We start from the raw sequence: 25,975 nt of genomic DNA on the forward strand, positions 1-25,975 counted from the left end.
CTATGTGAGTAGATTCAACTAATGAACTTGTAAAGTCTTTGACTCTTTGTAACTGTTATTTTTACTCATCATGGTAAAAAGAGAACTTATCAATCTGCTTGAAGACCAAGTAGACTAAAAGCTTTGAAAACAAGTTATATATATATGTACGATGAGTTTACTTAGCATTTGATATCTAAGTTTGTGAGTTTTCTTGGAGGCAAAATAGTTTCAAGCAGCTCCGTTTATGACGGAATCAGTGACAACAGAATCTCAAACTAAGCCTTGGGATTGGTCCAGTTTTTATATAGTTTCATAAAATAACATGGAAAAGTTACGCTAATGCTTTGTCATAATGGCAAAAGCGTAAGTTCAGAGAACTTGCGATAACTTATTTGTATTGGAGTTTTAAAAGTATAATCGCTAATACATATTTCCTCTGTTCCAAAATACTTGATGTTTTGGATGTATGCACAAGTATTAAGGTATACACTCAATCCTAAAAAATAACATTAAAAATATAAATCAAATTAATTCAGCCAATCTTTAAAAATAAGAATCAAATATCATTGGTCACACAGTTTTCGATAAAATTAATATTAATATAAAATATCAAAACATCATCTATTTTGAAACATCAAAAACTCTCCAAAACATCATTTATTTTGGAACGGAGGGAGTAGTTTATAACCTAACTAAATAATAAAGAAATAAAACCAAACAAAAATAGTTCCTTTAAACATTATTTGTCAATTGATTTGCATGAATCATCACCATATCAATTTTGCAAAAACAAAAATGACATGGTTTCTAAATAATATGATATGTCATCAAGCTAGATAAGTGTCATCTTAAGATTTAAATTTTGTTTCATTATAAGTATAGTCTTACATTTCAATGCATATATTTAATAAATTTCCAAATTTTCCCTTTTTAATTCATTCATCAATAAAGCAAAAATATATAAATATTAAATTGGGGTAGAATGAAAAATTTAACAATTTTTATTAATTTATGTGCAAAAACCTTAAACATTATCTTTTATGAAATTAATGGACGAAGTATAAAATTACATTATTGTTAATCAAGTAAAAATTTATAGATAGTTAAATGTTGAAATTTTAACCAAAATCTATTAAACAATGTAACAAAACTGTTAATTTAGGTTTACAAATTATCAGTTATTCACGTTTAATTACTATAAAGTATCTTAGCTGAACGGTTAATTAATAGAATATATTGATTCTAATCAATTTTATATAAAAAAATTATATTTTCTAAAATTTATATATTAGTATATTAATAGATATATTTTAATATAATTCTTATTTTAAGAAAAATAAGAATTGATTTTTTCCTAAACTTTGACTAAATCTAAATAAATTTAAATCGAATATAGTTAAGAAAATTTTCATAATAATTGGTTTTACCATTTTAAGTTTTAAACCAATACAATTAAAATATAAAAATTAATTATATATAAATATATGAGTAAAAATAAAAATTATTATAATTGCCCAAGCCGCAAGAAACTATTATTTCCACAGATAAATTAAAGAATTTTTTTTATTAATATTTTTTTTATAAAAATTAATTAGAAATGTTTCTTAACAAATACTCCATGTAATTCATATTTAGTATCATGTTAGCATTCAATCTTTGTTTCATTATAAGTATCGTTTTACTCTTATTTGAATTCATCAATTAATATAACCAAACAAAATTATATTAAATAGGGGTAAAATAAAAACTTTTAAAAAACTAATATGTGTGCAAAAAGCTTAAATGCAATTTTTATGAAATGGAGGAAGTATAATATTAAGATATTATTAATCAAGTCAAAATTTGTAGATTATGTTTAAAATTTAAACCAAAAATATATTAAACAATGTAAAGAAATAGTTAATTTAGGTTTCTAAATTATCAATTTATTCACGTTTAATTGCGATAAAGTATCTAAGTTAAGCGATTAATTAGTAGATTGATTTTCAATATATATATATATATATATATATATATATATATATATATATATATATATATATATATATATATATATATATATATATATATATATATATATATATATATATTATGTCATAGAAAATCTACTAAAATATATTTATATATTTAGGAGAACAACTAATCTAAATGAAAATAAAAAAATTAATCAAAATTTTAATATATTTAGAACAAAAAGTATTATGATTGCATTCAGAGAATTAAATACAATCTAATATATTCAAGTGATAACTAAACCTACTAGATATTACATATACAAAATCACATGTTTTCAAAAAATGTAATATTATTAATATAAATTATACATGTAAAATTTTTTAAATTAAAAGTAAAATATTAATTAATTATTATATTATATTTATTTAAAAATATTTATATTTGTGTATGAGCACGAAAGAATCACATAGTATAACAAGAAAAATATAGTTACAACAAAATGTAGAAAGATTAAACTCCATTAATTCTAGTTTTTGTTGATCTCTCTGATAAAAATGTTTTATTAATTGATGTTACTTTCGTTTTCGTTTTTTCTTTCGCTTTTTATCTTGTTTAACGCATCCAGCAATGACCCTGGTTTTTACTGCTCTCCTTTGTGCTCGTAAGTTGTTTGTTGGGTTTGCGGGCAAGTCTCTTTTGCTTTCTTAGTTTCATTAGTATATATGGTTCCCCATGATGAGTTGGGGCTTTGTCTCCCTGTTGTTTAGGGCTTGTGTCTTCAGAGGTTTTGTACCTGCTGGCTTAATATCCTACAAATGTATTCCAAAACTGTATGATCCTTAGGTATGATAACGAATTTTAAGTGTTAAAAAAAACTCATCCAGCAATGACATAAAGAACTGACTCCAACTCTCTTCTAGGGCAGTACAATAAATTGCAACCCAATGCATGTTAGAACTTGCTTTCAAGAGTTAACCAACAACACATAATTCTTCGCCTCTGCTTCCCAATACATAAGGAGAGTCGTCTTCCCTTATCCTAACATGACTAGGATGTGAATTACTCCAAACTTGTGAATATTTTTCCATTCACTTTTTGCTATTGAAAGGGTCAACATCAGCAATAAAATCTACCCCACCGGTTTTGGAACTCCCATGCATTTAACTCATCAGAATACACATTTAAAAAAATATACAAAAACGAGAAAGCTACGGAAATTTAAAAAAAAAAAAGCAAAGAAAAAAACACATCACGAGAGAGTACTTTGTGATGTAAGCAACCACATACACCACTCCCTTCTTCTCCTCTCCATTGTTTTTTCTTTTCCTTTCCCAATAATTCTCTTCTTATTTTATTAGCTATTTTATATTTCCTAACTTTTTCTAATACTATTACTGTTTCTCGTTTTGATTATTTTTTTAAAAATTTTAATCTCTTTTGATCCTCTCTATATATACAAATACAAAATCACCACTTTCTACTAAAATAGCTCTCTACGTTTCTTTTCTCTCTTTAATTGCAACTATGATGCAAGAATTGGGTTTAGAACGTTTCTCCAGCGATGTATTTCCCTTAAACCTCACTCCTCCTTCTCAAACCTCATCTACTTCTCTTTCCATCGACGAAGAGGAATCTTCGGAGGCCAAGATCCGACGGCTGATATCGGAGCATCCAGTGATCATCTTCAACAGATCTTCTTGTTGCATGTGCCACGTCATGAAAAGACTCCTTTCAACAATCGGAGTCGTCCCCACCGTCATCGAGCTAGATGACCACGAGGTTTCCTCTCTCCCCATGGCTCTTGAAGAAGAATATTCCGGCGGCGGCTCCGTCGTTGTTCCTCCGCCGGCGATTTTCATTGGCCGTGAGTATGTCGGTGGTCTTGAGTCCCTTGTTGCTCTTCATCTAAGTAGTCACTTGGTCCCTAAGCTTGTCCAAGTTGGAGCTCTTTGGGTATGACTTACTTGCTTTTTAATAGTATCAAAAAGCAGAAACTTAGGGTTTTTTTTCTGATTATTATCCGATGATCAGAACCAAACACCCATGTATAAAATGAATTATGATAAACAATAATTAAAGATGTGTAAGTAGTGAATTTTATGTAATTTTGCTTTCTCATTTTCTCTATCACTTGCTAAAGTATATACATCAATCATCAAACTTATTTATGAATCATCGGACTGGTTAGGACTAATAAAATATAATCTAGTTGTATAAAGATTCAATTTTATTTATTCTTGTTTTTTTTTTTTTTTTTATCATATCATGTTGAGAGATATTAAATAACCATAAGATCATGGGTAAAAATGCAAGATGTATATATCCATTGATCTTAATGTTGCTAAAAATTAATTAGTTTGACAATAATATATCTTGATTGGCAATTGAATAGTTTTTCCTATATGACTAATTCAAGTGGTTAGTTAGTTCATCTTAGTACTTAGTAATGGTAATTTTAATCGATCATGGACTTCTATAGCTTCTTTGTTGCGAAATGCGAATGATCATTTTTAGTTTTTTTTTTTATTCTAATCTATACTGATATGTATAAATATGTTTCTCGATTCGAAAGTTAATTTTTTTGTCGTTATCCTACAGTAGAGAAATGAGGAAAGAAGATTCTACTATTATTTGTAAGGTCTCCAAGCTCTCGGCATCACGTTATGTTTTTATTCAAGGAAATATTCCTCTTTTGATCAGATGTAAAAGTCGGCAAAGAACCTCAAGTTAATCATAGATCCTTCTAAAATATAGTGGGAGTCGCCATCTTAAGCCAGACGATTTCGTTATTGTGCCGTGATCTCGTCTAGGTATTTGACAGCGACGCTGGGCTTAAGTGGCATCTCCGAAAACAATCTCTCTTTTATTTTCCTTCGCACAATTATTGAATTTCTTTTTCAAAGATTCAGGAAAAGACCATAATTTGGAATAGAATGCTATATACTTCCTTTATACCGGCCGATTAATTTGTAGTAACGTATGATTAGGAAAATATGGAAAAAACATTTGAAAAGGGATTTAAAGATCAAATCATTTACAAAGACACTCATTTAATTATCGCTAACAACACGCAGGTTTTTCTAACTAACCAATAATCGCTATAATGTAGCATGCATCCGTATTTTTACATTATAAAAATTGCGAGAAAAAATTGCCTAGTCATTTGTCTCGACCACAGGATATGGGGTACACCGCACAGGCGACCCAGTTACTTATGGGTGTATGGATGCATTAACGTTTCAAAAATTAACTTAAAATTAGGTTTCGATCCGCGCAACCGGATGGATTTTTGTTTTAATTTATTTCTATATAAATATTTTGTTTTCAATTCTAAATTGGTATATATTATAATATATATGTGTCTATTAATTTTTAAAACATAATAAATTTACGGTATATTTTTTATTGAATAGATTGTTTCAAACTTTCATATGTATTTGTATCTTCTTCTATATATATATTATCGGATTGTTATTTCATTATTAAAATCATAACTATATATATAAAAAGATTAGTAAAATATTGTTTTATTGTCATATTCAAAGATATTGTAACATTTCACAAATTTAGAAAGTTTTTAAAAAATTAAACTTTTTGCTTCATAGATTTATATGATGGAGTAAATAATTAAAAATTTAGTTTTGTTTAATTTTTAAAATAAGCTATATAGTTTAAAATTTGTTTTCATTGGTTTAAAGTACTAAAAATTAATCATTGTTAGATAAAATGATTTTTGTTATTTAAAAAAAAATCTTTATAATTTTAAAAGTTAACATCGACAAATATTTAAATATTTATCATATGGAGGTATAGTATTACAACATTAAATTATATTTATTTAATTTATACTATCTATAAATCCAATGGATCATCTATTGTTTAAATCCAATTATTAATAGTCTAATAAATTTTTTTGGTAAGTCCAAAATTTAAATGATAAGATTAGAGATTAAATGTAACATGATTTCCTAAAAATATGTCTATTAGATACATTTTTAAAAAAATCACACGAATCAAGATTGTAACTTCTGTTTTAATACATAAGAAGTGGTAAAAAGAGGCATATACTTTCTGCAAGCTGCCATTACTTAAATGTTGATGCCCACAAATGTATCTGAGTTTCGATATAACTCATGCAATGAAGTGTAAGTAAATAAGTTTACATCTAAAAACAAATATAAAAAGTTGCCGACCTATACAACTTGGTTGTCGTGGGATTAATTTTTTTGTGTGAGATCATGTGACATGTCTTCCAAACTAAGGTTATGCTTTTTTATGTATATTTTAAATTTTCAAGTTGATGAATGAATACTCATGGGTGACGATGACCTCATCAAAACATAAACAACAATTGTTCCAACAATTGTTCCAACAAATGTTTAATGATATTAGTATTTGGAATAGTGGAATAAAATTCAGAAAAAAACTCAGTGCTAAAGCCTCCCCATTTTTAATACATTATTTCAGTTAAATTGAGTAGTGTAAACTGAAGATAATTATTTTGCTCAATTATTTGGTCATTGTCATAGGCATTGCCATTCGTCTTTTCAAAATTTTGTTTGTGTTTATGAAGACTGCATTTTTAAGTTGAACAATACCTTTTATAGATTGAATTAAGATTATCTCATAAATCTTATATATGACTTAATCTACTACATAATTGGTTATGTATGTTATGAAAATGTGTGCATGTAACTTTTGCTGCACAAATATTTTTGCTTTTGCTTATTCAACTTTGAAATATTTTCTCATATTAATATGTTAGTTTTGGTTTTCATGACCTAGCTTGATCGTTCAATTTTACTGATGAATGATGATGACTTAGATTGTCTGGCCTTATCACATTAGAAGAAAAGGAGCAATTAGGACTAAAATTGTAATTATACAAAAACAGTTTGATTCCTTCGAGCTTGGCAGCACATGTTCCTTCATATTTGGAAAAGGCATTGACATTATTAAAAAACATGTATACGATGACCCACCAACAAATTTAATATACCAAAATATCAAAAAAAAAAAAAATTTAATGTTTAACAGGGATGCCTTTCGATGTAAAAAGAATGTTTAACTGGATGATTAATCCGAAATATACGCCACCATCAAAGAAAAATTACAGTTTTACGTGTCTAATATAATTATCTTTAGCTTTTATAAAAATATCCCATTAAAATTAAAAAAAAATAAAGTCGAGAGAAAAGTGAATCATCTCTATTTTTTAAAAAAAATTAATTTTATCATAAATTTAATATTTTACTGATACCAATTTTTCAAAAAGTTTTGCATGCAGATACAGACATAATAATTTTATAAACAGTTATAAAGAGATGTACTATCAGTTAAGATCATTACGATAATTTAGTACTCATGCAAATATGATAAATCTGAACATCAAACTTCTTATATATGGCTATAGAAATATTTTTAGCATAAAATAAATGTAAAAAAAATTCATGCATTTAGATATTTAATAATACATAAAATATCAAACTCTTTATATATAATAAAAAGGTTTTATCATGGCAAAAATACTTTTATGGCGTAAAATAATTTTCAAAATACTCATGTACATACAAAAAGATAACATCTATCACGCTTGCATGTATGTGTAATGCGAATCAAAACCCAAACTAAAAAGTATATTTTTCAAATCTATACTACAATTGAGGCAAGTATAAATTTAACCAAAAGCGAGCATAAGTTTTACCAATTATTATTTCTAAAAGAATATATAATATATTTTTATGTATTATATGTGCTTTAGTTTTTGTGTAACTAATTATGTTTAGTAAGACAATAATATGCAAGTAATATATTTTGTACCAAAATGGTGATTAACATTGATGAATAAGTTATGTTATGCAGAAATCTATTTTAATAAATATATATATATATATATATATATTTCTCTTTTTTGTTTTAAATTTTAAAAGTATTATGCTGGAAACAATTTTTTGGATATAATATTTTTAGATAATGATAATCATCAAAAATGAATATTTTCTTTAATTTTTTAAATTATTATTAATCGTATAATAATAAATTGAAGCCCTCATTAAGGGTTTGAACGACTTTAACCGCTCTAACTTTTAACATGAGTGCTTAATTTCGAAAAAACACTTCGCAAATGATAGTATGGATTCATGATAAAAAAAATTAAATTAACTCTTTTAAATAATTCATAAATTTTAAGAGTAATTTATAAATATTTACAGAAGTTTATAAATTCAACCTCACACCATAAATATTAAACCCTGAATAATTATTAAACTATAAACACAAATGTTAGAGTATTTTTGATTGATTGTATTTTGAAAAGTGGTAGATAATTTAAAGTGTTATAAGTACCTTTTTGAAAATATAAATTTAAAACACCACTAAATCACTTGTTTTAAAAATAAATTGTTAATAACATCAAAATTTAGTTACCTATTTCAATTTTTTTAAATACTAATATAATAGTATTAGAAACTTAATTAAAAACACTTGTAATGATGCTCTAAAGTTCTAAGGACAACCCAACGGGTATATAAAAGGCCTTATTTGTGTAATAGCCATATTTTAAAGATGAATTAGGTGAATAACAATGATTTTGACATAAATCAATGTCGGTATTTAGGTAATAAATCATCCGGTTTTATCTCTTTATGCAACATGTTTTCAGTTGTAAGTAAGAGAATATGTGATGTTGTTTTTTTGTGGCGCAGATCAAGCCAAAACTATTATATATGAACGAAGATAAAGTTGTCACATCACTATGTTATTATCAGAAAAAGTTTTTTTACTATAGGCAGTGAAATGAGTGATGTAAAATATGAACATGTTTGAAATAAATGGTTTATTCAATTTACCAACCCTGTAAATCCATCTGCAAAGAACAAACTTTGAAGAAATTGAAAGGATAAAAAGCTTAAATGTTCTATTCCATATCAAATAAAAGTATAAGACACCATCACTATCTCTAATTTTGTACGAAACAAGTGTGTTTCTTCACTAGTTTTTATTTTTTTGATACTTTTTATGTAATTAAAGTTATATGAATTAATAGATATTTATGAAAAATTCTCCTAATTTGACTCTGCCTTCTCCAGGCAACTATGCAGTAATTTCTGGATTCGCCCTAGTAATATAACTCTAGCCATACCTATGAACACCTAACTTTTAAGAACATTGGCTTGAAAATCACCTGTATAAACTGATATGAATGAATGAATGAATGTATTATCCAGTCAAGAGGAGATCATCATAGAAATGTGTGTATCATACCTTATTCAAATAGTTAACCAAATATGTTTTATTTCTATATTTGAATTAATCAACTATTTAATAATTATTATCTATATTTATTTTGTTTAATATGTTCAACATCATATTTGTTACATGATATTTTATATTTTCAATTCATTTATTACCGTATTTTACCATATTTTTATAGTTTTTTCTTTTTGTTTTGTTTTTTCCGTACTTTTCGTTAATATTGCATTTTTTTACATTTGTTATATTAGTTTATCACTTATAACTTTACATCTACATTGTATATATTTAAATTAACACACACAGATATATATACGATGATGATGAAGATGTTCACAATGACCAACCAATATAATGTTATATTAAGATTTTTTACTATTATAGTTTTGTCTCTTCTCTTAAATTAATGTATATAAAAAGTTGAATATATTTCTGTTGATATATTAGTTATATTTTCATAAATATTTTATAATAAATTTTAAGATGTTTGCCTTGAGCTCCTAAAATGCTAGGTACGACATCCAACATGAATGCACATTTGAAAAAAATCAAAATAAAATAGTAAACAAAGAGCTCATGTTTGTTGAAATTGTAAGAGCATGGTGTTTGTTAGACCCAATATTGGTCAATAAGTTGAATGGGTCAGCATCGGTCTGGGCCGTACAGTGTAGAACAAGTAAGAGGCCCGTTACGAGCTGTTCGAAGAGAGATCGAAGGCCTAAAGATCGCGGAAGGGTTGCGGGGATCCTGGACTCAATTTACTACAAAAGGAGATCGACGCATATGAAGAGGGACACGTTGAAAACTCTAGAGAGAGCTACATCCATACATCAATCTTGTTTTCACCTAGCTTTAGATCTTTTCCCTTATCGATCTCGTTTGTAACGTCGATCTCATTTCATTCATTGTATTCACCCTTATCTATCAATAAAATCCATTTTTGTCTGCTGAAAACTGATTACATCGTTGTGTTCTAAAGATATCGTTGCCTACATCATTTTATCTTCTCTAGATTAAACTCCCGATCACTATAAAATACTTAGTGTAGATTTTAGGATTTACAGTGTTGGCTACTTGTAGGTTTTGTTGATCTTGTTAGCGCATAGTGTGTTGTTCATCCAAATTGAGATTGAGACATTGACGGGAGTTTGTATGTGTTCTCAGGGAGCTCCACATCATCCATCGTTGCTGATGTCAGAAACATGGAACAAGCCTTATTCCCGAGAGTACGCTGCTTTCTCTGCCCCCATGGCTCTGCTCCGCCAAGTTCTGGTCAACCACATGTATATGATTAGATCATCCAAGATCAAATGGGCCATTTGTTATTTTTTTATGGTTTGAAAATATGAGTGTAAAAAATTAATGAAATGTGGAACATGCCGTGTGGACAATGTATAGTGTGCACTCTCCTCCCAGATGAAGAACAAGTCGCCTAAGCAGCCCCGGGACCGGGACGGGGACCGGAAACTGGGACGGGAACGGGGACGGAAAACGTCAAACTTAAAATTTGTAGATACGGGTACGTCATAGAAACGGCGACCATATTATAAGAAAATATAAAAATATCCATAAGTCTGAAACATAAGTTTTAACAGAAACAAGAAGAAGGTAAAGAAAATGCTTACGTGTTTTGTTGCTTGTGATATAAACAACAAAGAGACAAGAAGGGAAGGAAAGTGCTTATGTGTTCTGTTGCTGATATATCAGCAGAGAGAGAAAGGTCGGGACTTTAGTTTCAAAGAGAAAGAAGAAGATGGAAGTGCAAGAGACTGAGAGTGGAAGAATCGAAGAGACATAGACTATTACTTTTTTTTTTAATTACAACTTTTGATCTTTTCAAAATTAATAGAATAAACACATTAAACATTTAAAACATATATGATTTAATTTTTTACACTTCTTATAACACAAAAATTCATGGATACGTCTATTTTTTTTGCAGAAACGTTTCCGGAACGTCTCCTTCTCTGCCCAAGCCCGTACCCGACGATTCTTGACGTCCCGGGTTCACCTCACACATATTGGGGACGTTTCCTATGCGTACCCGAGACGTCCCCGTCCCCCCGACGAACCCGATACGTGAGACGGCACCAAGTTGGAGTACCCGTGCAACCTAGCAAGTCGCAGCTGCAGTGTCTGCTTGACTTACATTAATGTCATAATCTGTTGTGTTCTAATTCACAGTGTTTTTATTATCTATCATACACTTTCTATTTCTTTCTCTCTATAATGTAGATAAAAACTTTCATAATATTCATACTTAATCTTCAATCATTGTCATGCCTCAATTCCATTTGCTCTTGTTTATCCCTTCCGATCTTTCCACACAATATATGTCTGAATCACTGGTTCATATGGCACCCATAGACACAAGATATAGTAGGAAAAAAAATGCTTTATTATACTTTCAATGGATCAGTTTACAAATGTATGCATCAAAAGATACATTTTTACTTACAGCTAACAATGATCACCAACTAATTTGGGAAAAAATACAATAGAAAACTTGGATATTGCCTCAGTCTTCAACCTCAGTGTTGAATATAAAACTTGGAAATGCCGTCGTCACATCCCTTCAAAATTCAAACAGATTTGTTGAAGATCATAAAGCAAAAGGCTATCTTAGATTGAAGAGTTAATCTAACAAAGAGAAGAAGATTTGGTTACTTTAGGTAAGGAAGAGTCATATTCTTCAACAAGCTGGGATGCTCAAGCACATACACTCTCCATTCCTCCTTGCTTATTTTACCGTCTTTGTCGGAATCTGCATCAGCAAATGTCTAGCAAAAACAAATCAAATCTACTAACTGAATTTACCAAATATGATTACTCAAAACTAAAGAGAGAGAGAGTATTACAACCGAATACACTCACTTTATCAATAATCATGGTCAGAAGTTCATCTGACAGCATCATATCAGATTCCTTCAAAATAGCAGCCACCATTTGATGCACCTAAATACATTAACAACTTCAACTTGTTGTTACGTATCTAAAAAGACAGTCTCAAACTTGCAGTAGCAGCAGATTATATACCTCTTCTCGCTCTATAAATCCGGTTTGTCTAAGATCATAGAGCCTAAATGCAACTGGCACAGATTACAAACATGCTTGAGACCATGCGTTATACATGATGAAGCTTTGTTACATTACTATTAGTAAGACACTGATACTTACAGTCGATCTTCTCCTGGATTGGTGCAGAGGGATGAAACACAGTCAACACATGGATAAACTCCTCAAACTCTATAACCCCATTCTTCTTCTCATCGAACAAATCAAAAACCTACACAACAATCAAACATATATCCATCCAGAAACCATGAAGAAGAAAAAACTATCAATGTCTCTCTAAAGAATACACTCACCCTATCAAGAAAAAGGTTCGGAGCTTGGAAAAGCGCTAATCGAAGCTCTTCCTACAAAACAAAGGAACAAATCAATATCCTCAAAATCATCGGAGAAGACTGCTCAGCTCAAAACTCTATGCTTTGAAAGAGCAATCACAGATAAAAAAAAAAAGATCACCTTGTGAATCAAACCATCATCAATAATAGAACAGCTCAGTTTCTTGAATAACTCATGCAATGCTTCAACTTCGTTCACTGAAACTGCAAATACACATTCAAACCCAAAGTTGAAAACTTTAGAGCTCCCAAAAGAAAAAGTTTTAAACTTTGAGCTCCAAAACAGAGAAGCTTGAAAACCCATTGATCAGAAGGATCAGACCAGAAAACCCACATTGAGATTCATGGGCAAGACGAGTCAGATCCGGGTGCTGGCATGTCTGAGTCGATCGGCGGCGGCGACAATCGAAGCATTGTCCGACGGTGGAGAAGAGGACATCGATAATGACCAAGAAAGGCACGAAGACGGCGCAGAGTTGCTCTCCAATTGTAAGAGAGCTTGATCTCTGTGATTTCACCAACAGCAAGATCAAGAAAAAATTCAACGAATGGGTAATGCATTTTCTGAGAAGCTTACAGAGGAAACGTTCGTCCAGTCCATGACTCTTCGTCTTCGTCTACGTCTTCGTCTTGCTTCGTTGATCTCGAAGATGGTGTTGAAATCACATCACACTCACAAGGTTCGAAAATATATACGCGTGAGAGAGAGAGAGGTGAAGAACAGAACAGAAAGAGCCATTGGTTTTGCGTCAGCTCTCCTCCTTTTTTTTGTCGATTCCCTCTGTTTTAAAAATATTTTAGATTTTAGCACTTTCTTACCAATATTTCAATATAGATTTTGATTTAATTATACATTAAATTAAGATAAAATAAACAGGTTTGTTTATTTTAAACCTGTATTTACTAAGATATATATATATATTTAAAATTATAGTATTAGATAGATTTTTATCTATTTTTGGTTAAGATAATATTAAATCAACTTCTATAAAATAATAGTTTTATACAAATCATGTATAATTTGATAGAAAAGTCAACTTGTAAGTAGCATAAATTAATGTGTATAAATATGTAAAATTTATGCTAATGATAGAAAGTCTCAGAATCAATCAACTTGTAAATAGCATAAATTAATGTGTATAAATATTTTCATAATTTTGCACTTTAAATTAATTTTATCAAATTTTACTATTATTTTTGTAGATAAATAATAATCATGTATATTAAATCAACTTATATAAAACTTGTAATTATCTAAAAGTAAAACTAAATAGTATTTATAAAATTTGTAGATATCAAAAGGAAATCAATGGTATTAGGATAAAAATAATTACATATATATATTTTTTTAAATAGCATAAAACTTTGAAGAATAGTTTTAGTAAAAAAATTGTATAACTATTAAAATAGAATTAAATAATATTTAAAATTTTGTAAAATTTTGTTATATTTTATCATTATATTATTTATTTTATATTTAAATATATTTAATTTAATGATGATATATATAAATTATTAGCATATTCTAAAAAATTTACCAAATATAAATAAACATTAATTAAACGTGATTGTCCATATCACAATTAATCATAAATCATGTCATTATTATTAGTGTAACATGTCATTTTTTTTAGTGAAAATGAATATAAAAATGACATAAAAACAAAATTTGAAAAACTGCTTTTCAAATAATGTCTAGAGGATTGTGCATACATTACAACTTCTTATAATTAATTAAAATGTATTTAATTTATATTTAGTATTTATCTTATTTATTTCTATTTTTAATTAATTTATGTATTCATAAAGTTAAGTGGACAAATATTGTTTGTAACAATTATTGCGCAGCTGTTTTCAGAAAACAATTATTTCGCAGCTGTGACCTAATTTTTTTATTGATCAAATCTTGTTAGAGAACATGTTGTGAGGTATCATACGTTTTCAGTTCAAATTTAACTGGCAATAAGTTAAAGTATCCATATTATTCATCTTAAGCTACAATACAAACTAGAATAACTTCGTTAGGAAAAAAAAGAAGAATATCTTCGTTAAAGCTTTCAGAGAGTTAAAAGTTAAACAAAACAAACAAAATGATTGTTAGTTTGTTACATTGCATCTTTCTGTGTTAGAACTTTGTTTCTTATTAAGACATGGAAATGTTTTGAATAAGTATATTTTCAGGTGTGCATAGCTATTATAGTCTATGATGACTAACAGATATGGTAAGAAAAGAAGATATGATAAGAAAGGCACTCAAAGAAAAATGCCAAACTTTTTAAATACTTTTTTTTTGTAAAAGTTACATAAAACTTAATAAAAACAAATTTAATATACGTAAAAACGGATATGAGATGTGATGGCACAACACAAAGACATGAATGGTTCTCAGAGAAGTAATAACCCAAATGGACCACACTTCTCATGAGTTCTCCTTAAATGGCTAAAAGAAAAGATCTCACATTTTCTACGTTTTTTCCCTCTTTTCTGATTTTTGTGATAGTTGAAACCAGCACGAGAAAGACACAACCAATTATCTTATTATTTTGTTATCGAATTATATATTATGTAGTATATTATTTTGTCTATACATAGGATAATAGGAGACATGAAAATAGTGTAGGGTCCCTTTTATAGCCAGGCTGCTGAAAATTCAGACACTTCCGTTGATATTGACGTTCAAATTCTCTACTCTGTGGCCAATTCTAATATAGATAAGAAAACACAACCTTCATTGTATCTGTAGATGAAAGCTTTTGAGACACTGTGGAGCAAAGGGAAGAAGCATCTTTAGAGGCATGTACCTCAGTTCCACCTGGTCCTTGGATCTCTCTTCACTGCGCATTTTTTTCTACTTACCAATACCCAAATACTCTTATTTGGATTTGTAATGTTTGAAACATAAATCACTATGTATATTTCAGTATAATTTTCCTCTTCAGTGTGTAGTAGTTACAGATGATCCATTTGCCATGTACAAATGCGGGTAGAAACTAAAGTTCATGTATATTATATTTGTGTTTTATACTTGTTCTCACTTCTAATTCTCAAACTTTGGATGCTTTGTTTTGTTGCAGAAAATGCTGAAGACTATAGGAGTACAGTAATAGCCTACGTGGGACTTGACACTTGACAATTTCGAGGCAGCTTTGTCCTCTCCTAACCAATTTTGATTTTTGTGTTTTACCACGTGTCAATTTATCTAATGTGCAAACTACCAAAATCAAATGGTATATAAATGCAGGATTTTATGATCGAATTCACAAAAAAAACTAGTGATTTATTACACAAAGAACACACAAATTTCCATAATCTAATCAAATAAGAAGATGCATGATTGATAACAAGCTAAATTCAAGAAATATAAACAAAAGTAATCTCAAATTCAATCAAGAAATAAGTGAAAGAACTAAACTTTCAATCAAATGCTATGGATGGAACCATGAGCAAGATAATTGATAGAAGGTAATCAAAATTCAATCTAGGATGTTCAAACAAAACAATCAACTAGTCTATAGGTATAGATCTCATTCAAATAGATGAATCCACTTCTGTGACAATAATCCACATGCTAATCATGCATTAAAATATCAACTTCTGTTGGCCTAACACATTCAAGCATGCATAAATCACAAGTCTACTAACCATTTAACATCTCTAACATTAATTAATTTCCATTGGCTTGATATGTAAAAGACAATATTATGTTGGTTCAAGCATTTCATCGAATGCCTTCGGGACATTAAATTACTTAAGCTCTAAATCAACTTGATCAAAGCTAATCTAGCATTAAGAAAACCTAACAAGTATGAAACAATGTTAATCAAGCTATGAACAACCCAAATATCCACCTAATCACCCTAATCCAACTAACTCATGAATCACAAAGTGTCTACTCACTAATCTCCATGAGAAATCGTATATTAAACTCATATGAGATTCAAAGCTAATCATGTTAATTGGGAAGAGAAAGACAAATATAAGATGAATCATTTCCTTAAATGATCAAAATGTTCAAGCTTTTGCAAGATTAGACAAAATCGTGAGAGAAAATAAGATGGTTAAGGTTTTTGCCTTATAAAGTACTTTATTTATAGGCTCTCTAAAACAAGTTGGACCAGCCCAAATATCTTGGGTCAAACTAAATAAAAAATCATTTTTTTAGTCGGTAGAGACCTCGCGGAATCGCTACGAAAAGCTGCTGTGAATGTCCTATCTCTAGCAGCTTTGCCAAACCGCTACCAAAACCCGCTACAGACTTCATTACGTTCATAGCGACTTCATCATCCCGTTGTGAAAAGTCGTTTCTTGCCTTGTACCAAAACTCCACAAACAATGCCTTCATCTTCAGTAGCGGCTTTGTTAAGCCACTACCAAATCCCGGTACGTACACCGTTGAGATCACATCGACTACTTCATCCCATTATGTAACCCCGCTAAAGACTTCGTTATGTTCGTAGCTGCATCCCTTGCCCGCTACGAAAAGCCGCTACATGACTTGTAAGTTTTCTTGGACTGTCCTCTATGTAGCGATTTCTTTGGGCTGCTGTGACGCCATGCTGCCAACTTCGTTGTAATCATGGCAGGTGGATAATCTCTCTGCCAAAAGCTTCTACACACATGAACTTGAGCTTCACTTTGTCAAGTACTCATTTCAACCTCTTTAACCTCCAATGTGTTCCAAACACTTCCAAAACCTTCAATTGGCAATTCCAGCACCTAATAGACAGGCTCGGCTCTGGTCATGTGCTGGAAGTGCATTTGCACAGGGTCCATTTCATTTTTTGGCTTTTATAAGCTTAGAGTAGAGTCTATGTAAAAAAAAAAATTGTATGAAAAATGGGTCTCAAAGTTTTTATAGTACATGCCCCATTTTATGTTAGAGACTCATGCATGACAATGCAACCTAAATGTGTCTAAATGCCACTTTAAATTATAAATATATACATTAAATGATAATTAAAATCATGTAAATCTAAAAGATATCAACAAACACAGAAGATGGAACAAGAACCAGAACTGAAATGAATCTCTTCAGCTACCACACAACCTGAAGAAGCTGCACAAAATGACACATAAAATAAAGCTAACTATCATAAGCAGATAAAACTGTGAATATAGTAGAATACCTGACAAAAGTCACTCTTTGTTTAGTACTTTAGGTACTTCTAAATACAACTCATCAAAGCTTGGTATTGAAGCTCTTATGCTATCACTGTATAAGGAACATCAAAACATTTGTAGATGACTTCCGTCTTAAAATCATAATCAATTCTACTATATTCTAGATGGAGAAAAACTGCATGAAGATCAAACCTGTTCTCAAATGTTTCTGGAGCATCCTCACGCAAGTTTCCGCCGTCCATCTCTACAAGTTTTTTTTTTGAAAGATCGGTAAGGATCAAGACAATGTAATGATGAGGTATATTTCCACTTGCCAAACGAATCAGGATTGATAAGTAGACCTCTTACTAAAGTAAAAACCAATATGCCTCGATCCTAAGATTTTACCAAGAGAATGTGCTTAGACCACAAAGACTCAAGGCCCTAATCTCCAATCAACTTTGTTTATAAAGATCTGTCCACATGCGTCTTCTCGAATTAGCATCAAACTCATTATTCACGAGATGGATGCAACAGATCTTACTTACAAGTTAGCTATAATACACTCTTTATTCCCCAAAGTTTCTATCTTTCATGAATGTTTCATATGATGATATGAGCAAAACATTACGACCACAAAAATAAAACAGCAGAAAAATACAAACATACAAAATACCAAAACAAAGAAGAAAGTTGTGTACTTCCTCAGCTTCTAATAAGTTTATATCAGTGTACTTTTAGTGTAGCTTCTAATTAGTTTTCATATTTTGATGTTTAGGTTGACATATAATTACTAGACCCTTACATGTTCATATTGATGGACAGCCTGATCGTTTGATGTGTTATTTGGGGAGTTGGGACCATACAATCTCTAGCAATCCATTCACAATCCTGACGAACAGATTTTAGGTTGCGACTTTATATAGGATAACGTAAAAATTACCAAAACATAAAATAAAAGAACGTTGCCATGCATGCGGCCTTAGGAATTAGGATGACGATGCCAACATGCATGACATTGGTTCTCACACGATATCTCTGTAGAAGAACCATTGTTCTACAGCCATTGTATATTTTTAATAGTACGAGAAAATGATTTTTTAATGTTTGACTTAATTAAATTGGGAATCTAACTAATCAAAAGATTGGAATCCTACAAGATTACACATCATGTGTCTCTCTAATTGAGTAGCGGGGTAGTCTATGAAAATAAAATAACGCCGACTTGTTTATTTTGTTGACATTACATCTCACAAACGGGTGCAATCCACCGGGCCAGAAGAATCTAGTCTACTTATTATATTTTGGAGGCAATTTGGCACCAACGGTTAATATAAACCGGCATTAACCTAAGCGGTGATATACCGTCTTAGCCATAATATATGTATTCACCAAGCTGGTATATATGTTCATACATAGATACTATAGTTATGAAAAGGAGACCAACTAGTTCATTAGTCATTACTATATATAAAAATAAATTATACAGTTGTTGAATAAAAAGGATATGAGAGTTGACGAAGTTATATCGTTTGATATGTCCAAAAGGCCAGGAGAGACCGTCCTAATTAGAAATTTAGAACTTACAAAGTACACTTCATTCTGTTTTACAAATTCAAAAATTACAAATATCATTTTAATTCACTTAAACTTTGTATATGTATACTATTGTAATACAACAGTGAAGAACAGGAATTTATTAATATTGTTAGCAATCTTTCTTTGTTCGCATATTGAGATGCATGACGTTTAGTCGTTTAACTTGCTGGCAATGACAAAGAACAGGAATCACATCGGTAAATTTCATTGATAACTTGAAACTCCTATTAATATTCTCGAATAAACCAATTAGTAGTTTAACCAAGATACTAATCACACGTAACGCCACAGCACCGTGTGTCCTTTCAGTAGAATATTGGGATGGTCCAAGTTGATATTTTTAACTAAATAAGTTAACACATTTTCTTGTTTAGTTAATAACGTTACGTATCGTAATTTACTCTGTCCATAATTTTGAGTATGAGTGTAATCTCTTTTTGCCCACATGGTCGGCTCATTTTAGCTATTTGATTCTAATTGACGGCAGTTATTTATAAATCGTCTATAGAAACTACTAGTCACTTTGGTATTGATAACTATGTTTTTTTTGGTTAAAAAAAACTATTTTGGGTAAACTTTTAATAGTGACTATACCTCTACCGCAAGCGGTGTTCCAAATAAAAAAAAAGTCTTTTACAATTTTTTTGGAAAGTTATAGTACTACCACGTTGACAGAAAATCGAATATGTGACCTCTGTCAGTCGTCTGTGAGAATGGAGACCATTGAGATCCATGGCTTTCTCAAATTGATAACTATGTTTGTATTTATATATACACATATATAGTATAGAAGGTGTGATCAAAAATAAAACGTGAAAATAACATGAATGAAAAATACATTTTTACGTTACTTCATGTTTATATATGAAAATATTGTATATTGACATGTTAAATGTTATGCAACCTCTGAAATAACGAAGTATGATTCTATAAATACTTAACTAGTTTTAGATATTAATCAAATATATCTGATTGTTGTTAAGTTTTACCCAAAAATGCCATCAATAAAAAAATAAAGCTCGACCCCGTCAGAATTGAATCCTTCATCCTAAATGCTAAAGATACAAGTCATCGAGATAAATATATAATCCATATAATATAATCAATAACTATATATTTATATACTGCCGATTAAGAATCACAAAAGGCTATATAAATGGGTATATGCATACGCAAAATCGTGTATCAAACTCTTTCATTTGTTTGATCTCCTCTCATTTCACACATATACAGAATCTACAAAATGGGATTTTGTTTCTGTTTATCCTCAGGAGGATCAACAGATCGAAACCAGATTTATGAGATAAAAGATTATGGACAAGAAAATGCAGTTTTACACTCTGAACAACACGATGTTCATCAAGGCTTTGGCTCTGTCTCTTCTTTAGCTGGAGGAAAGGGCTACAATCAAGATGCTGCCGTTCTCCACCTGGTATTTGATTATAATCCTTACCATATTCTTACAAAATAAGTTTTTCTGAATTTTTGCATTCTTAAAAATAACTTTATATTCAGAAGTGTAAATATATGTTTGTCCAAAGCAATCTCTTATTAATAAAATGAATGGTAAAATTGTAGGGATATGGAACAGAAGAAGGAGCATTGTGTGGAGTGTTTGATGGTCATGGTGAGAAGGGTGAATTGGTGAGCAAGATAGTAAGAAACCAATTGCCATCTTTATTGTTAGGTCATATGAATAACCATTCAGGGACTCGAGACTGGAAACTCATTTGTGAAACTACGTTTTTGTTGATGGACAAAAGAATTCTTAAACTCAAAAATACCCTTGATTGCTCTTCCTCCGGAACTACTGCTGTTCTCGCCGTTACACACGTAAGTTTCTTGAAAATCTTTCAAGTTTTTGCCGTTTCATATTAAATTGCGTTTTGACCTAATTATTCTAAGTATCATAAGCAGTACATGTCCAAACATTGTAAATTTTGCTTATGGCCCTAAGCTTTGTAGAAAAATACATAAACAATGAAAAATTCTGATCAAAAATTATAAAACATAATTCATGTGTCCTAATCAACCGCTCATGTGGCCTACCCTATGGATCGAACACTGATCATAAGTGATGTTTCGATCTTCAATGCAAAAAGAGTAGTAATTTTCTTCTTCTTCTAATTAAATGTTGTATAGTATATATCCTGAAGTACAGAATTATACTTTTGTAACATTAAGCAACAATATTTGAACATGATGTTAATATACTCATATAATTTTTGTAATATTAAACAACAACATTTGGACAGGGAAATCAAGTGATGGTGGCAAATCTAGGAGATTCAAGGGCTGTGATGATTGGAGCAAGTGAGAATGGAGAAATCAAGGTGGTTCAATTAACCACAGACCTGAAGCCAAGTGTCCCTAGTAAGTTTGTGATGCTAGGGATAAAGCGATTTTTGTAAACAATGTCACGTACCGGTTTTATTAGCGCTCAGCATTTTTGGGTTAATTACTTTTGTAGGCGAAGCCGAGAGAATAAAAAAACGCAACGGAAGGGTCTTGGCATTAGAGTCAGAGCCACATATTCAAAGAGTATGGCTTCCACATGAAAACCGGCCCGGTCTAGCCATGTCTAGGGCTTTGGGTGATTTCGCTCTTAAAAGCTATGGTGTCATTGCGACTCCTCAAGTCTCTACGCATCAAATCACTTCTCGCGACCAGTTTTTGCTCCTTGCTTCCGATGGGGTACGTATAATAACAAACTGTTTAAAGTTTCTTTGACCGGTCCTAAGCATAGCCAAATGATTTTTTCGTCTTGAATCCCAAAATTTCTTGAGTTATTATATATGAACACCAAATTGTAAAAACAAATTTACTAAAGTCTTTACTAAATTGGTTAAGTCTTATAAAATTTCAAAGCTGACCTATTCTTGACGACAAACTAGAAGCCAAATTATAAATAACAATTTAAATTTTCTATCCATGTAAATAATGGTTTTCTTTTGTATAGGTGTGGGATGTACTTAGTAACGAAGAAGTGGCTGTGGTGGTGATGAAGTCAGAGAATGAGGCAGGAGCGGCCAACGCCGTGACAGAGGCGGCGGCTAATGCATGGAGAGAGAAATATCCGACGGTTAAGGTTGATGATATCTCTGTCGTATGTCTCTTTCTCAACAAGAGGCTACATCCTCAGCCACGTATGTAATCAAACAAACCAGCTAGCGAAAAACAAACAAATAACGACTAATTAAAGAGGGATGCCACGATTGCATACTTAGACTTCTGTGTTTTGCCTGTTAGTGTGAATGTATGTGTGTATATATATAATATTTGTATGTTAAGTCGTGTGATTATTCATTAGAAAATAAATGAAAGAAGATGTTAGAAATGGTGTGTGTCGTGGGATAAACGTAACGAGGACTTTGACATTTTGGACAGACGTCATAGGAATCTACGTATTTGGAGCTTACCGGAATAATTCAAATGTGCTTCAGTGCTTCCAGACTCTTATGTCACTGCTGTATAAATTAATGATAACATTTAACGAAGATATTTTTGTAGCAGAAACAGCTGAAGAACATAAACTGAGTTTCAGAACATGAATACTTTATTAGACATTGAGTAAATGATCTTGTCATGAGAGATTGTAGTAACACTATCCACTATATATTGAGATCAAAGACTACACTAAGCTTGGAGTTCTTGGCTCAGACAAACTGTTGTTTATCATGCTGTCAGTTTGTGAAATTCAGCCGCCTTAAACTGATTACTCTTCACGTACTTAAGAATGCATTTCTCAAATATTCGGACTGGAATGTATGTTTGTTTTGCTGTTTTAATGATGTGAATAATTGTGTCTATGCTCTCTTGTTGTCTCTCTTTTTTTCTACACCAATCCACAGTATACAAAAAAAGCACATGTCACCAACGACGAATTGACCTATTAGCTAAAACTCTAAAACATCTAGTTGGGATCTAAGAAGTTGCAAGTTTGATTCTTGTTGAGAGGTGTTTACTTTCCTAAAGAAATAATTTAACATGAATTGGTCTCTGTACTAGAGATGCAAGCTTTCGGATCCAAAACTTCCACACATTAAGACAAAATCAGTGTTTCTAAAACCGGATTGGCCTGTCAAATCATGACTTGCTTATCTAGTCGGTTTCAGATTGTATTAATAACCAGATATGTAATTAAACCAGTAACCCGATTTAATATCAAAACCTGGGTTTTTTTTAAATTAAGTGAAAAATAAAACAAAAATCAAATTTAAATAATTTTATATGAAATCATGATAATTTGGATAATTGCCTACTTAAAATTAGTCATAATATTTTATATTATTAATATAATTATGATATTGATAAAACAAAACTTATATAAATTAATATCTAATTTTATATTTATGCTTAATTATTTAAAATCTGGTTAAACCAGTTGGACCGGTTCGACCATTGACTCAGTCACAATGCAGAGTCATGCCATTGGCAAAACAACGTTCAACATAAGGAATGCTATGAGCTTGTGTGTTGTAGAACAATGGACTGGCGCGGGTTTAAAAACGATCACCGATCGAAATGGATGGATTGAGATTATAAAGTATCACCATGTTGTAGAGTAGTGGACTACGTGAGACTTGATAATGTAGAGCAAGCTTTGCTCTCTCCTAACCAATTTTTATTTTTTTTAAAGAAAACAAACAGATGGTGGAACAATAACCGGAGCTGAGAATAAATATCTTCAGCCACACCCGAAGAAGCTGCACAAAAAGACACACACACACAAAGATTCTTAACATATAAAGCTAAACATCATAAGCAGATAAACTATGAATGATTCCTCTTCCATGGATAGAGTAGAATACCTGACAAAAAAAAGTCACTCTTTGTTTAGTACTTTAGGTACTTTCAAATACACCTCATCAAAGCTTGGAATCGAAGCTCTTATACTTTCCCTGTATAAGGAATATACAAACTTTAGTAGTAGATGCCTTTCGTCCTAAAACAAGAATCAATTCCGCATGAAGATCAAACCTGTTCTCAAATGTTTCAGGAGCATCCTCTCGCAGATTCCCACCTTCCATCTCTACAAGTTTCTTTAAAAGATCAGCAAGGATCAAGACATTGCAAATAGGCAGAGTTTTAACCAATATTCCAAGAAAATGGTGCTAAGACTACAAAGACTCAAGTCCCTAATCTCCAATCAACTTTGCTTTCAAAGATCTGTCCACATGTCTCAACTCGAAACAGGATAAAACTCATTGATTCAGTACTCACGAGATGGATGCAACAAAACTTAGCTATAATAAACACTCTTTCTTCCCCCAAAGTTTCACTCTTTCATGAATGTTACATACCAGCAAAACATTACAAACACACAAAACAAAACCGCAGGAAGATACAAAAAAACACCAAAACAAAGAAGAAAGTTGTGTACTTTAAACACAAACCTGCTCTAATCGCTGGCTCCACACTGCTAACATCAACTTGCTGAAGCTGACCAAACCTACATTTTCCCACCAATACCACAAAGACAATAGCTTTAAAGAATTACACAACACGAAACTATCTACAGACACGAGTTTGGATTCATTACCAGTCAATGACTTGACGAATCTTAGCTCCACATTCCTCAATCTGAACAACAAGAGGAACAATAACGAGAACTCAGCATAGAGAAAAACGTAAAGGGTTAGTAAAAGGGTTACACCTCGGAAGGAGTGAGAGAGATTCGAGCTGTCTCAGCTAGACGGGATACGTCCGGCGGCTGAAGAACGGAGGGGTTCGTGTCCGACGAGAAACTTCGAGCTATTGTTGTAATATGTCTTTGGAACTTGAGACTTGAAGAAAAGGTTGAGGCTTTGATTTGGATCATGCGTGGTGGAGAAGCAGTTACGACGGCTAGCAAAGCTCTGGTCGCCATGGCTTTAATTGAAAACTCTCCGAAGACTAGCTACTGAACATGATGGATAGGAGGAGTAGGAGGATAATTCAATTGAATCAAAATTCGTCAACCGGTTTTAACCGGTACGGTTACATAAACGGTTTAGGATGATAGTAAACCATCAGTAATATGTGTGCTTACAGCTTAAAGAAGTGGGGAAACTGAAGAAGAGACGAGACAATAGTCTTGAAGGACTTGAGTTCATTTACTTAGCTTAGGATTTGATGACATAATATATCCTCTTGTGTTTTTGAGTTTTTTTTGTGTGGATTTCCCAGTAAATGTGAGAGGATAAGAGCAACTTCGATAGTAGGCTTTTACCATGAAATTCTAAAGTTATACATTGGTGTACATAATATTTACTGGAAGAAGCTGGTAATATTTAATTATACACCAATTTTAAAGTTATACATTGTGGAAACCCAACCAACAATATCTAATTTAACATATTATTGGTTGGGTTTTTAAGATTTTAGTATATTCTTATATATATATACACACCAATATATAATTTCGAAAATCTTTAGTAAGAAATTACCATTGGAGATGCTCTTATATAGATGATAACTGTGAGTTTTAGGGAAGAGAATCTCATATGAGGGATTGTGAAGGTATGTTAATTGTATTTGTCACAGAAAGTGAGGTTCCCAGTGAAAAAGAGTAGATAACAAGATCCAGAAACAGAATTCGGTACACCAAGCAATGGCGTGAGAAGGAGCTTAAAATGTTTTGTTTATCTTCTAACATAGCCAGAGATTTGCCTCAATGTTAAAAATGAAATATTGGTTTA

The 25,975-nt window shown here is 31.1% G+C and overlaps 4 protein-coding genes and 1 long non-coding RNA gene across 10 annotated transcripts; 3 read left to right on the plus strand and 2 right to left on the minus strand.

The window, feature by feature from the left end:
- Positions 1-2,090: 2,090 nt before the first annotated feature.
- LOC103834501 (glutaredoxin-C6) lies at positions 2,091-4,900 on the plus strand. 3 transcript variants are annotated; one of them, XM_009110569.3, is made up of 2 exons: positions 2,091-3,891; positions 4,540-4,900. In XM_009110569.3, the coding sequence occupies exons 1-2, from the start codon at positions 3,463-3,465 to the stop codon at positions 4,573-4,575; spliced, it is 465 nt and encodes a 154-aa protein (XP_009108817.1). In that variant the 5' UTR covers positions 2,091-3,462; the 3' UTR covers positions 4,576-4,900. The 3 variants fall into 3 exon arrangements, with proteins under 3 accessions (XP_009108817.1, XP_009108820.1, XP_009108818.1); XM_009110572.3 differs by having other exon boundaries at positions 2,099-3,891; positions 4,537-4,900; XM_009110570.3 differs by lacking the exon at positions 4,540-4,900 and having other exon boundaries at positions 2,099-4,113.
- A 784-nt stretch (positions 4,901-5,684) lies between these two features.
- LOC117127211 lies at positions 5,685-11,064 on the plus strand. The gene is made up of 2 exons (XR_004450039.1): positions 5,685-10,096; positions 10,354-11,064. It is a non-coding gene; the product is annotated as an uncharacterized LOC117127211 (long non-coding RNA).
- Positions 11,065-11,566: 502 nt separating this feature from the next.
- Positions 11,567-13,460, minus strand: LOC103834502 (calcineurin B-like protein 10). Of its 2 annotated transcripts, none has more exons than XR_626491.3 (9): positions 13,174-13,460; positions 12,931-13,102; positions 12,718-12,800; positions 12,558-12,608; positions 12,367-12,475; positions 12,226-12,278; positions 12,064-12,144; positions 11,857-11,953; positions 11,567-11,762 (listed from the first exon to the last, which is right to left on the minus strand). XR_626491.3 is itself a non-coding variant. In XM_009110573.3 (9 exons), exons 1-9 carry the CDS (start codon positions 13,195-13,197, stop codon positions 11,708-11,710), a joined length of 741 nt encoding a protein of 246 aa, XP_009108821.1. In that variant the 5' UTR covers positions 13,198-13,460; the 3' UTR covers positions 11,567-11,707. The 2 variants fall into 2 exon arrangements, 1 of the variants encoding a protein (XP_009108821.1); XM_009110573.3 differs by having other exon boundaries at positions 11,857-11,969.
- Positions 13,461-13,747: 287 nt separating this feature from the next.
- On the plus strand, positions 13,748-24,004 carry LOC103834503 (probable protein phosphatase 2C 61). Of its 2 annotated transcripts, XM_033276735.1 has the most exons (6): positions 13,748-15,579; positions 15,671-20,727; positions 20,874-21,128; positions 21,551-21,668; positions 21,766-21,989; positions 22,255-24,004. In XM_033276735.1, exons 2-6 carry the CDS (start codon positions 20,539-20,541, stop codon positions 22,447-22,449), a joined length of 981 nt encoding a protein of 326 aa, XP_033132626.1. In that variant the 5' UTR covers positions 13,748-15,579; positions 15,671-20,538; the 3' UTR covers positions 22,450-24,004. The 2 variants fall into 2 exon arrangements, with proteins under 2 accessions (XP_033132626.1, XP_009108822.1); XM_009110574.3 differs by having other exon boundaries at positions 13,748-20,727.
- Positions 23,702-25,319, minus strand: LOC103834504 (glutamyl-tRNA(Gln) amidotransferase subunit C, chloroplastic/mitochondrial). 2 transcript variants are annotated; one of them, XM_009110575.3, is made up of 6 exons: positions 24,952-25,219; positions 24,838-24,878; positions 24,692-24,747; positions 24,276-24,327; positions 24,107-24,196; positions 23,772-24,001 (listed from the first exon to the last, which is right to left on the minus strand). In XM_009110575.3, the coding sequence occupies exons 1-5, from the start codon at positions 25,162-25,164 to the stop codon at positions 24,121-24,123; spliced, it is 438 nt and encodes a 145-aa protein (XP_009108823.1). In that variant the 5' UTR covers positions 25,165-25,219; the 3' UTR covers positions 23,772-24,001; positions 24,107-24,120. The 2 variants fall into 2 exon arrangements, 1 of the variants encoding a protein (XP_009108823.1); XR_004450038.1 differs by having other exon boundaries at positions 23,702-24,001; positions 24,107-24,327; positions 24,952-25,319.
- Positions 25,320-25,975: the final 656 nt, after the last annotated feature.

The sequence above is a fragment of the Brassica rapa genome, chromosome A08, assembly GCF_000309985.2.
Source record: "Brassica rapa cultivar Chiifu-401-42 chromosome A08, CAAS_Brap_v3.01, whole genome shotgun sequence".
NCBI lineage: Eukaryota > Viridiplantae > Streptophyta > Magnoliopsida > Brassicales > Brassicaceae > Brassica > Brassica rapa.

Excerpts from the sequence above, each read along its gene's own strand:
- LOC103834501 (XM_009110569.3), top strand. The coding sequence starts at position 3,463 with ATGATGCAAGAATTGGGTTTAGAACGTTTCTCCAGCGATGTATTTCCC. Across the intron at positions 3,892-4,539 it reads TCCAAGTTGGAGCTCTTTGG|AGAAATGAGGAAAGAAGATT; the intron begins GTATGACTTACT and ends ATCCTACAGTAG.
- LOC103834502 (XM_009110573.3), bottom strand. The coding sequence starts at position 13,197 with ATGGACTGGACGAACGTTTCCTCT. Across the intron at positions 12,801-12,930 it reads TCTTGCCCATGAATCTCAAT|TTTCAGTGAACGAAGTTGAA; the intron begins GTGGGTTTTCTG and ends GTGTATTTGCAG. Across the intron at positions 12,609-12,717 it reads ATGATGGTTTGATTCACAAG|GAAGAGCTTCGATTAGCGCT; the intron begins GTGATCTTTTTT and ends TTTGTTTTGTAG.
- LOC103834503 (XM_009110574.3), top strand. The coding sequence starts at position 20,539 with ATGGGATTTTGTTTCTGTTTATCCTCAGGAGGATCAACAGATCGAAAC. Across the intron at positions 21,669-21,765 it reads CCTGAAGCCAAGTGTCCCTA|GCGAAGCCGAGAGAATAAAA; the intron begins GTAAGTTTGTGA and ends TTACTTTTGTAG. Across the intron at positions 21,990-22,254 it reads TGCTCCTTGCTTCCGATGGG|GTGTGGGATGTACTTAGTAA; the intron begins GTACGTATAATA and ends TCTTTTGTATAG.
- LOC103834504 (XM_009110575.3), bottom strand. The coding sequence starts at position 25,164 with ATGGCGACCAGAGCTTTGCTAGCCGTCGTAACTGCTTCTCCACCACGC. Across the intron at positions 24,748-24,837 it reads ATTCGTCAAGTCATTGACTG|GTTTGGTCAGCTTCAGCAAG; the intron begins GTAATGAATCCA and ends GGGAAAATGTAG. Across the intron at positions 24,197-24,275 it reads CCTGAAACATTTGAGAACAG|GGAAAGTATAAGAGCTTCGA; the intron begins GTTTGATCTTCA and ends TTCCTTATACAG.